General features: G+C 38.1%; 1 protein-coding gene across 1 annotated transcript in view; it reads left to right on the forward strand.

Annotated features, from left to right (window-relative positions):
• The window catches only part of LOC132148946 (rap guanine nucleotide exchange factor-like 1), a 36,647-nt gene that overhangs the window by 14 nt on the left and 23,288 nt on the right, over positions 1–13,345 (forward strand). The window contains exon 1 of the mRNA XM_059557756.1: positions 1–1,043. This exon is cut by the window's left edge and continues 14 nt beyond it. Within this exon, the coding sequence (XP_059413739.1) occupies positions 662–1,043 (382 nt within the window). The 5' untranslated portion in view covers positions 1–661. The remainder of the gene's footprint in view (positions 1,044–13,345) is intronic.

Raw genomic sequence — 13,345 nt, forward strand, 5'->3', positions numbered from 1 at the left:
GAGAGAGAGAGAGAGATCAGAATTTGTGCGCACTCGTGGCGCAGAGACACTCGGTACCGTGAGAGAAAAATAACTACGGATACCACTGAAGCGGTCAGGGATCTATAGACACGAAATCCTCATCAGCATCGCGTCGCGCGTCTCGTCTGTGACAGGAGCCCGTTTCCTTCGGTAGACGATTAATTTATATGGTCCGGCATCTTGGCAGAGACTGGTTTATATGTATGTATATGCATTTTTAAGATACACCTGCTGCTCTTTTAATCTTTTTTTTGTCTGATTATTCGTCTAATTAACTCATCGATCAAGGCTTCGTTGACAGTGGCAATGGTAGCTCGCATATAAGCCTTCTTCTCGAGCTGAAGGACTGCAGTGGAGGACGGGTGTCCCTGGGATACGTTTGGATCCTTTTTTCTTAGCGTAGTAAGGACTCGATCAGCATCCACTTGTGTAACGTGAACACTGAACATGGCCGTATTTTATTCTTGACACCTTAACACCACGGAGAATAATTTCTTCAGGCATTTTTCCAATCCGAGTTGGGATCCACCATCATCCAGCTATGATGTAGACGCTCAAGTCCATACGGTCGTCATCACTGTTTATTATTGAGTATTAATTAGGAGCAACCCAGGGCCTTCTTGCGATTTCTGTCATCAAAATGCCGGCTGGAATGAAGCCTCTTGAAAAATTCTTAAAGAAGCAGACCAATGCACTCACTCGGGCGGGTGGATTTGGGGAGAAGGCCACCGGCACCGGGGCATCCAGGCGGCGGTCCAGTCTGTCCCGTGTGGTGCCGTTCTTCAGGGAGACGTCTCCCGAGAGCGGCCCGGCGAGGGAGGTGTTCAGCCCGGAGACCGAGGAAGCGCCGTGCTGGCCCTCTGCCACTGCGGACATCAGGAGTCCGTCGCTGTCCAGTGATGAGCAGAGCTCCGAGGCGAGTCTGGACACGAGCTGGACCCCGCTGCCCGCGGACACGCCAGACAATCTAACGCTGGCGCTGCTGGATAGTGTGGCAGGAAAGCGTTACGCCAACTGCACAGGTGAGACGAGTCTGTTTCCCACGCTCACGCTCCACTGACAGACGTTCTTGGCGGGTCTTTGAAGATCGTCGCGTTCGTTTTAGAATGTTGTAACGTTGCTAACATCGTTCCACTGTGTTGCTATGGTGACCGTTAACGGCGCATAGTTGTAGTAGTTGGTTACAATAATAATCGTTTCCGCGAGGCCTTTTCACGACAACAGATCGCTATTTTTGGCGATAACCGCTATTATTGTGCTCTTTAAATTCACTTTCTTTTTATATATTTAGACAAATGTGATGAATGTAGCGCAGATATTAATTGCTAGCCTACTGCATAAAATTTCAAAAGCCGGCTAATAATCAGTGTTGATATTATGTAATCCAGACTGAAGTTGGATTAAAGTGAACCGAAAGTATTTCAAATGTTTGTAAACGTTTTATTGTTTAGTATCAGCGCCATATTTGTTTATGAATATTTAAAGGAGACGTAGATTTTATTGTATGACTCTTATGTGAATAAATCACTGATCTTAGAGATCATACATAGATCAGTGGAATAAATAAATTTTTCGTAAGATGTGTTCTTATGTTTATAAAGAAAGTGACATAAACAGTTAGGCTTGAATCTTGAATAGCTGTTTTTTTTTAATGTATCGCCAGTTCATGATAATGCCATGTCTGCTAATGAATTAAACCATTAGCCTACTTTTATACTAGATTATTTAATTGTTGGTCGTTTTGTTTCATGTAGTAGTTAAAAATTTAAATTAAAAATTAAATTTTTGCATTTAGCAGACTCTTTTATCCAAAGCAACTTACAGTGCATTCAGTCTATCAATTTTTACCTATGTGTCATGCCACAAAATGTTTTTAAGATGGCGCATTAACAATTTAACTTCATATAATCAATATGAAAGAAGACAAAACATTTTACTTTGGGAATGTGGTGTATTTTGGAGTAAATTATTATGTTCAACAAGAAAAAATGGCAGGGCGTTTAATTTTATTTAAATTGTAATTGATTAAATTGTGAAAAGTGGGTGTGTCGAACCAGAATGGAACCAAACTTTAATGTTGGAAGAATAACCAAACTGAATCCCTTCTGGCCTCACAGCTGCATTTTCAGGAATCTACGGAATCTTGTCTCTTACATCATATAATGCAGTAGCACTTCTGTCATTTACTTTAGTCACTACCCCTATGGTTACAGACGTTAGTCACTGCTATTATGAAAATAATTATTTCATACAGACAGTATTTGGGCCATATGAACAACACAATTTGAATTTCACACCAAATATTAGGCATAATCTTTACATCCATAAAAAATTTTTTTTTTATGCCATGACATATAATAATTCGGTTAAACAAAGATATATATATATTTTTTTAAACTGAGGAAAATACTTCTCGTTTTAGCCATGATTATTTAATCTATATGTGCATTTAATACTCTCTTTATTTTACCGAAATGTGGCATGACACTGACAGTATTCCTCTGTATTCTAGAAAGGCAGTCAAAGCTAGTCGTAAAACGTAACGTAAATTTAATTGAGAACTGACAACATTTAAAAGGTCACACCAAAAAGTCTCAAATAATGTCATAAAACAAAACATTATTCAATCACTAAATGAGGAACTGAATGCATGAGGAAAATCTTCAAACAGGGTGGTGCTTAGGTATTTCCTTGGCTATGGGAAAGTGAAAGAAAATGTTAAATGTTTCGGGTGCTTTCCTTTGTGTCTTTCCTCAAATTGATGTTATGGATGTTTCATGAACCGTCGAGCCGTTACCACCCACATACAGCACTGAGCACCTGTATGCAGAAAACATCACGAACCAATCAATTCCTGTAACAAATGAGGGGATTTCTATTGTAGACTCAGACAAAGGATGTTTTACAGGGAAATGACAAACTGTGATGTGTAGTGATGGGAATGGGGTGTCTTTAACAAGTGCATACATGTTACCTGTTCCTGTAAGAGCCAGGACTTTTGTGCTATGAAGAATGGCTCTCCCACACATCCATTGTCAGTGATGCTTTGCAGCCATAGTGCAGCAGTTCACACTGCACATGTGCATTAGAGTGTTTTTGTGAAGTAACCATGGAAACTGGAGGGGTTTCGACAGTATGCCAGTGCGTAAAGAGAGAATTTTGCTTGATGTAAGACGGACGGACCATTTGCATGGGTTCAATGCGTTTTTAGGATATACGGTTACTGTAAAAATGTCCCATTTTTTGGGACAAGATAAATGATGATGACTGTTCAACCTGTGTGAATAGTTGAAAGGTGAGGAAAGGCTTTGTGCACACATCAAGCTGAATTGAGGTAGACTGTATGTGTAATAATTGAAAAGCTAAAAACACAGAGGCTTTTGAAGGACATGTTGGATTTTTGCATCAAAATGGACTTTCCTTAATTTCTAAATGTGGCTTGAAATATTACATTAATGATTGAAAATCAAAAGTTCACTCAACATGTTTAATTTCTTTTCAAAACACATGTTATGTGAGCCCTTGATAAACTGATGTCTCGACCTAAACTGTCATTCATTTTGTGCACTTGACAGCTCATGTCGCTCTTCTTCCTTTGGAGGTGATTTTAAGCAATCTATCTCAAACATCTGCTATATATCTAGAACAGATCAGAGAGATTTCAATTTCATGTCACAGATGGAGACATTTGGCCTCATTCTCAACCTGTTTTACTTTCTTTATGTGAAGGGGGATGACTTGCCTCTAGATAAGGCTGACATTTTCTCAGCAATTTGTTATCCAAGCCCGGGAAAATTTTAAAAAGTGCCACTAATTCTGGATTAGCCAACATTGGGCTTGCAATTAGTCTCATCTAGTGTTGTTGTCCGAGGGAAGTCCACTGATCCAGGGTCAAGAGGTAACACACTGAAATAAGACACTGCTTGCATATCAGTTCTGATGCACAGTCAATTTATCAGCATTAAGACAAACAGGCCAGCTGTTGACTGAATGAGTCACTATAAAGAGCATTTTGTGCAATAGAAAGGTTCCATACATGTCAAAGGTTCCTCATGGAACCATCGATGCCAATTAAGAACCTTTATTAATTTATTGTTTTTAGAGTGTATATACTTTTATTACCTGTATATCCTGGATATTGTATTGTGCTATTTAGTGCTCTTCCAAGACAGAACTGCTAAAAAACAGCTTTATCTCTGGAATGTGCACGGACACCTCATGAGTGTGAGTAATGACTGCTAGTGTGTAATGGAGTGATTTGGTAGGGCTCATTGAACCGAGATTAGCAAGTCGATCATTACATAACTTTGTTTACCTTTAGCTCTTCCAGTTGTGAGCCAGAGGCAGCAGTAGTTCTGTTGGCTGGCGTGTCAGAACAAAGTTCCAGTGGGCAGGACAAGAGCAGTGTAATGGCTGTGATTCGTTAGTGGGGTTAGTGGCCAATTTTAGGAATTGTTCCTCCACTTTTATGTGCCGAGGGGTGTGGCTCGTACCGTCATGCATTAAAGTTTTTTACTGTCAATAAAAATGTTCTATTGTGATAAAGGTTTTGTTTATTAAAAGGGTTGGAATGTTATCATGTTAGCCCCTGCTGGTAGATGCTGTAACTACACTATTTGGCTGCAAATAGCATCTGTTTTTACATTGATGACCATTTAAAATTAGTCAAATATTCTGAATATTGTTTTACTATATATATTTAGTTTTATATATTTATATATGTGACCCTGGAACACAAAGCCAGTCTTAAATTACTGGGGTATATTTATAGCAATAGCCAAAAATACATTGTATGGGTCTTTTATGCCAAAAGTCATTAGGGATATTAATAAAGTTCCATGAAGATATTTTGTACATTTCCTACTGTCAATATATTAAAACTTCATTTTTGATTAGTAATATGCACTGCTAAGAACTTCATCTGGACAACTTTAAAGGCGTTCCATATTTAGATTTTTTTGCACTCTCAGATTCCAGATTTTCAAATAGTTGTATCTCAGCCAAATATTGTCAGATCATAACAAACCATACATCAGTGGAAAGCTTTTTTATTCAGAAATCTGGTTTTATGGTTCACGGTCACATATATTTTTTTATAAAATACTGATCACAATGTAAATCACATTGTTGTATGATTTAAGTTTCACAGTTAGTTTGATATGCATTTGACTAAAAAGAACCGGTTCAACAGAGTCATAAGTTTGGGAATCAGAATGCACAGTTTGCGCTGTGTTTATGATGCACTAAAAATAATCGACTCAAATGAATCACTCATTCAGGGCAACTTGCAAATCAGTCCTGATGCACAGTGCAGTGAAAGTTTGATTCACTAAAAAGAACCAACATTCTGTAATCAGACTTCAACACATGAGCTTTTGTGCTGATGTCTGTTTTGCGCTGTGAATTCACTCAGGTAGCATTGCTGCAGCTTCACTGAACATTCACAGGCAGAATGATGCATGTGTGAAAATCACGAATGAAGCCAAACGTCATTCTGTATTTATTTATTTTTTCATAATGAATGAAAACTCGATCTTTGTTCGAGCCATACTCTTAAAAGCCTTTCACATCTCAAGGTCGATCTTAGCGAAGGTTTGGGACTGTGTCCGTTCTCGTGGTGTCTATCAGCATTTTCATGACGTCATTTTCCTGTGGTTCTACAATGATGCCATTTGCAGCTGGTTCAAACCAGATTTCTTCTGGAATTATTATATCTGATTTGCTTTTTCATCATAAGCAAATTAAGGCAAATAGAGATGTAGGTAGTCTCTGGACTGAGGCCTGGTTGTATAAGGACCACCCCACTCTCCATGTGCTGCTTTCCTGTGGGCCGAAACTATCCTGAGGGTGTTTTAAAAAATCAGCAAGTGTGGAGAAAAAAATAAATGCATGGAGGGAGAGAGAGGTGTCCAATCAGAAAGAGTGTATTTGTGTAGGAGGAATGCTGGCATTTTTTTTTCAATTGAAAAGAGTGAGAGATTAAAGTGGAATGACTGCCCACACACTGGCCTCCCTTTGGAGGGCTTTACATAACATCCTACGGAAAAGTGAGATATCGCTCTTTTGTTTTGCGGTATCACCTTCTCGCCCCCACCCCCCTTCATCTTGATACTTAATGGTTAGCCCACTCATTTTGTGCTTATCCATGCACCTGGTCAGCTCTCTGCTGAAGAGAAGCTGTGGCGTCTACCCCGACTGTGTTTTTTAAGTATGTTTATTTTGATGTTAATGCTGCAGATTTGATTTGATTTGTGGAGGGGGTGGTAGTATATACACAGTAGGGCATTTTCAAGTGCTTGTATTTTGTGATATATGTGACTGGTTTGCACTGTTCCTGCATAGGCAACTTTTGCTACAACTCCACACTCACTGAGCAAATAGAGCTCACAGTTGTTTCCAAGACAGCAATGCTATTCTCTAATAAGCATAACATAATCATTCCATTTATGCATTTGGCAGATGCTTTTATATAAAATGCTGTTTGTTGCATGCAAAGTGTACACATTTGATCAGATAACGCAAACCAATGACCTTGTTGTTGCTACCACAAAACTGCTTTAAGAACGTTTTGTTAACGATCCCATTAAGTCACGTAAACGTTATTTCTGAATGTTCTGTAAACGTTCAAAATGTCCAGCTTTTTAAGTAAAATATATATATATATATATATATATTTTGGCTATGCAAATATCAAGGGAATATTCTATGTTATTATTTTATGAATATTACAGAAACATTACATTTCAATGTTTGATGAACATTCTGAAATACTAGATGAACATCCAACTAAAATTTGAAATGTTGAATGATGATGAAAGTTCTGAAAATGTTATAGTTCATTTTAACTTTTTAATCACTATTTTACAGTGTTGCATTAAATAGATTTAGAATCTACCGTCTTTGATAAAACATTTTTCTCTGAGCTCGGCACAGTAGTGCTGCCTCAGAATTTGGTGGAGAAACATATTTTTCCAAATAAATGCTCTTTTCTCCATGTTATGATATGGATATTTGTGTGAGCATTTTGGGTCCTCCTAGTCCTTGTAGCAAAAATGCTCCTGTGTGAAGGAGCCTCTCTCAGTCTCAGCACCTGTTCACATGGCAACTGGCGCCCTCGGAGGAGGTGGAGGTGTAGGAAGATGAGATAAATGGAAGGAGGGAAAAGAGGGATAAGTGGAAAGCAAGTATTAGAATTATGCAATAACTTTTAGGGCATGTTATGAGGTCTCGGTCTACTGTTGCTATGGTTACCTCATCAGATGAACGCCTTTTCGTGTTGCGAGGGTGTATTTACTGCAAGATGAAAATTCATACTTATATTAACTTGCAATCATGCATTTGTGGTTACAGACGTTTGAGAACCCTGACGAAGCACAAATAACCAATAAGCATTTTGTTTTGATCTTCTTTGGGTAGGTCATGTCTTGTTTTAAGCATTATATTCTCTTTGCAAACCCCCAGAATTCATACCCTGATGTTAGTGGAGAATATCAAACTCTGGCTACATAGACACAATATTTGAAAGCGATTATAAGGCGGCACTTCTGAAGCGCTCCCTCTCTCTCTCTCTCTCTCTCTCTGCTCTTTTCATTCTGCATTACAAAAACAGCATTGCAGTCAGGGCGAGTCAGAGGCTGAATCAAACCATAGCAAATGCGCCACGTGACGCCCCTTTGAAGTGACAGCAGAGGTTGCTCTTTTTCACCACGCAGTTTGCACAGTCAAACACACACGTGCACACGCACACACAGATGGCCTCGAGCTCCCAGATCAGTGGCTTGACCGACAGCCCTAATAACAGCCTGAAAACAGCCTCCTGCTTGCTAGAGAGAAGGATGTGATTAGCACACAGTGATCAGTCCCACCAAGAAGCAGTCGCACATGGAAAGCCTCCTTCCAATCCAAACAGCTTCCCAAAGAAGATATAGACTCTTCGAACAGCATCTCATGCTTTTAGATCACAGGCGTAAACAGTAATGCAGAAAGCGAAGAGTGTAGGGAGGAGTCATATCAATCACTGCATACTATAATGGTTCTTTCACTCTAGTGGAGGAGGGCGATGATTATATACAGGACCGTTTGGAAACAGAGCCATAGAGGAGCTTTTAGCTTTGATGATCATCTTAATCAAACATGTGTAAGATGTTATTTTGAAGTATTCTTGCTGCGACGATAGGCTGGGTGTGTGATCTCTCTTCGCCTGCAGGAAAAAGAGCAATGGGAGGCAGAAAGTGACATTTTTTTATAAAGTTTATGCGTTGTTGTACAAACACAGGCTGGCTTCAGCATATTTACTGTATATATGGCATTGAGGTGTGTGATACATTTTTAAAAATGACATGATATTTTACCCAATTCTCTTTCTTACTAAATGGTTTTATTGTTTATGATTCATCAGTGCACATTATTATTATTATTATTATTATTTTTGTTCTGTAATTATTGTTGTCACTTAAAATGCGACATGTATGGATAGGGGAACATATTATTAACCAATAATATCTTTTTTTTTTTTTTTTTCACCAGCATAATTTATAAATATACATTGCTGGACAAAAGTTTAGAATTATAAATTTTTTTTTTTTACAGTTTTAAAAGAAGTCTTACTATGGCCATATTTATTTGCTAAAAATAATAATAATAAATAATATTATAATTTAAAATAACTGTTTTCTGTTTGGAAATATTATAAAATGTAATTTATTCCTGTGATATCAATGCTTATTTTGTAGCATCATGACTCTAGTCTTCAGTGTCACATGATTCTTCTAAAATCTTTCTCATATGTTGGTTTGCTGTTTAAGAAACATTTCTTCATTTATCTAAAAAAAACATACTTACACTACATTTTTGAATGGTACACATAAATAAGAGTCTGAAGAAATGTGTGCAATTTCTTTGAAGGAATCATGTGAGAAAAATGCACGCATTTAATTTCAATAAATGCTGCAAGAAAATTTGCACAAGGCCTCGAGTAATAGCAGCATCAACCCTCTGCCTCCAGCGTTATCACACAATTTGAGAGCTAGGTTCGAAGGTTGTGCAAATGGTTGGCAAACAAAAGGGTGCTAAATGAATCCATTACCTCTGCTGTGGGTTTGGATTTGTTTTGCATGGGTGTTCACTGGTAGTCTTGCTGGGTTCTGTTGTGTCGTGCTTTCATGTGGGCACATCTTGGACTGATGTTGTTCAGCTATTTGAACTACATCTCCCTCATTTTCATCTTGTGCAATACCAGTTGTGGAGGTTTCAAATCATTTCTCCCATCTGACCAGAGAGCAGACTTTAAAAATCTATGAACAACCTTTCTTGGGGCCAGTCTGAATTGGGTTAGACCAAAAAAAAGTCTAAAAAAAGTAGGGCTCTTCTAAATTCAGCAAGCTCTGTTTTAGTTTACAGGCCGTAAGGTGTGTGTTTTTTTTTGGAGTCACGTGTTAATCACGTGTTGTGCTAGACTGGTGGCTTGACGTGGACTCTTTCTTGCTTTTGTCTTGCATAGCACATGTTTTTTAATTCTACCTGCTTTCTTCTTTCCAAACTGTATGCGAAGTTTTCACCACAAGCATTCATTTCAAAGGACTGTTTCAGGAAAAACGGCGGTCCTCCAGTGGCGTTTGTGTATTTCCTTATAGTTGGCGGCCCGCCAGAGGAGATTTGCATGTGAAGGATGGTGTTTTGTGTTACGATCCAAAGAAAAGATGGGAGTTGAAGGGTGAAATGCCTCCCAGAGTGGACGGATTTTGTGCATGGGGGCCGAGATAAAGCAGATATGAAGAACAAGTGCATACAGCCTCAGAGAATGAGCAGAGACTTTCAAAGCACACACGAATGCACACACACGGTGCCAAAAGGCACCAACGTGAGCAAGGGAGAGATGAAGAAAAGACAGCGTGAGGAAGAAAAAGGAGAGCATGCGTGGGTAGTGGGGGGTTCAGATGTGATCAGGCCTCCATGGTAACGGAATGTCTATCATGGTTTATGCAACGCCACCATGGTCCTCTCCATTACGCTCTCCTGAAATCCCAATCTGAGATCTCCAGCTGATTACAATCTACACTGACCACATCTGTGCAGCTGGGACTCTCAGCGCTTTTTACTGACAGCCGTTTATTGAGTGTGCCATGAACCCCCATGACCCCGTACCTGAAGGTCCCAGTGTCTAAAAACATTTATATATATATTGACAAATGATGCTACTTTGTATTTTCGAAGACCTGAAGGAGTTAAAAATTGGCATGGGTTGGCCAGTTTGTAATTCATCTTAAACTCTTTTTATAAAGTTTAAAAAGTGTGTAAATGCATGAATCCTGTTATGTTCAAGTGAGCTTTATTTTCAGTCCACTATATGTGGAGACATACAAATGAGCGAAACGTTGAGCCTCACAGGACCATGGTGCTACATATTTAAACATATATAAGCATAGACATAAACATTTAATCATATGAAACTCATAAAATATAAAACATATAAACAAAGACATATAACATGCATAACCTATTGAAAGAAGTGATCTGACTATATATATATATATATATATATATATATATATATATATATATATATATATACACACACACACACACACACACACACACACACACACTCTGGATATACACGTGAAACAACAAGTAGTGTAGTGGAGACTGTAGTTTGTAGTTGTAAACTCATTAGTGTTTAGGAGAAACAATTGAGATCTCAGTTGTAATTTTGAGCCTATATGGACAAAGGAGAATAAAAGCTCTGCCTTAGTGTTGAGAAATGAGTTTGATCCTAGTTTAGTCTCATGAAGGTCATTTTTTTTGCAACTGAAATTCTTCCAGACGGCCTTCAGCTGCACACTCCCCGTTTCCTTCCATCGTCTCAAGGCAGTAGGATTATGGTGTTTTCAGTTGGCAAGGGCTTCTCTTGACTTCAAGAATAAAAGAAAGGGAGTGATTTTCACTTCTAAACGATGGATGCATTATATGTGTGATGGGTGTCTGTCTGAACTCCCTCTTGCATTTCAGTCTCACAATGTGAGAGCATGTGCTGGTGTAGAGAATACATGTGCAGTTTCTATATTTGACTGTGATTGTGTGTGTGTGCATGTGGGTATCAGGGTGGGTGTTGGATTTAGCTCTATTCCCACTCTTGTCATTTAAAGAGAGGTGCTTTGTGCCTATCTGGGCTGGAGATTTGCTACACTTCATAATGTAAACTAGTGAGTCGAAAGAGGAAAATGCATGAAAGGAGGCTGGAGAATGTGGGGGCCGTCAGAGAAAGAAGGGATTAAATGGAGAAAAAAAGCATGCAAGGCGGAAAGTGTCATATTTGTGTCTTCTGTGCCTCATCTTCATGCCGATTTATATTTCCAAGCTAAACATCAGCACTGACTATTTTACCACTAAAGGTAGGTATCAAACTTTTACACGGTAAATCCACATAGATAGTTTCTTATGAAAGCCTGTTTCCACCTAAAACAAGGTCACAGAGACAGAAGATCAAATTTAAAATAAGAAATAAACACATTTTGAGATAAAAGCTGCAGTTATGAGCTATAAAGTCACAGTTAAAGAAGCAGTTGTACGATATAAAGTTGCATTTTAGATATAGTCACAACTGAAAGTTGCGAATATAAGAAATAAAGTAACAATTGTAAGATATAAAGTCACTATTATAAGAAATAAAGTTGCAGTTGTAAGAATATAAAGTTGAGATTTAGAGATATCAAGTCACAAAAGAAAATAAGTTGCAACATATAGTCACAAATGAGAGATATAACTGCATCTGTAAGATATAAAGTCAGAATTGAGAGACTGTAAGATAAAAAGTTGCATTTATGAGAAATAAAGTTGCAGTTATAGATTTGTATTTACTAGAAATAAATTCAAAGGCTTTTATAGTTCCTTCCTCTGCAAGGTGCAAAAGCACAAATGCGTTTTCTGTTTTATTGCTTTGATCTACCTTGATGTATTAAAACTTTATTAGCATAAAACTCATCTTAAATTTGGCTCATATCTGTTGTGTCGAAGCCAAGGACAGCTGGATGCATTAAATGTGCGTCCTGCAGTGATTCTTCACGTGATTGAGGAATTTACTTGGCTCTTTACAGCAGATTTGATGCTCTCTGCTAAGCATCATATGCCTGAGGGAGGCAAACAGACGCACTGACATAACACAAGCCTCAATTACAGCTGCAGCAGTTATTTTAAAGAATTATAAACTCACACTCTAATTTAATCTCAACAGCCATGACAAATGCTAATCAAGAGAGATGGTCATTGCCCTAGAAAAGAATGTTTACATTTGACCGGATGGCGTCCAGAAGTGTTCCAGTCAGCACACACACCCGCCACAGTCACTAAAAGTAAAGTTGCTTCAATATATTTCACACCCTCAGCTCAGCTCACAACACCTCATCATTTCCTCATCAACTTTAATAGAACTTGTCTGGTGTGTATTTTCTGTTTGGTTACTAGCATGTGCCTTCAAGGGTCTGTGGCTATCAGAGATGGTAATTAACCCCGTCGACTCATCCTCCAGTCTTTCTGGTCCTGTTTTTCACATAACTTGACTAACTCGTAGGTCGGCGTGTCACTGTTTCTGTCTTTGCATTCCATTTGCTTTTTTGTGGATTTTACCTAGATTACTTTTTGCCTCTGTCTCGCTGTGTACTTCTGGCTGTATTTTGTCTGTTTGTCTCGCTCTTGGTCTCTCATCTTTTTTTATTTCTCCTTACTCACTGTGCAGCATCTAAACTCAGTGTTGCCATAGCAACCCCAAAAGATCAGCAGCTGCAATGATGTGGAAGTCTGACTCCAACGTGCATATATTTTATTCAACATGTATGAAGTTGGGACCCTTTAAAGTCCTGCTAAAGTCTGCCATACATGGTGAATAATACACGCACACACACACACACACACACACACACACACACACACACACACACACACACACACACACACACACACACACACACACACACACACACACACACACACACATATATATATATATATATATATATATATATATATATATATATGTGTGTGTGTGTGTGTGTGTGATATATATATATATATATATATGTGTGTGTGTGTGTGTGTGTGTGTGTGTGTGTGTGTGTGTGTATACACATACGCATTTATTTAAATGTAACATAAATGTTTATTTTAAATACATATGTATGTATAAAAAGTAATGGAATGCATTATATTATTAATTAATTATTTTATAAATATTAATTTGCCTATATATTCCCTATTATATATATATATATATATATATATATAACACTTATTTAAAAAAAAAAAATATAATTATTTAAATTATTGTAATAAT

Source organism: Carassius carassius, chromosome 9, assembly GCF_963082965.1.
Source record: "Carassius carassius chromosome 9, fCarCar2.1, whole genome shotgun sequence".
NCBI classification, from domain to species: domain Eukaryota; kingdom Metazoa; phylum Chordata; class Actinopteri; order Cypriniformes; family Cyprinidae; genus Carassius; species Carassius carassius.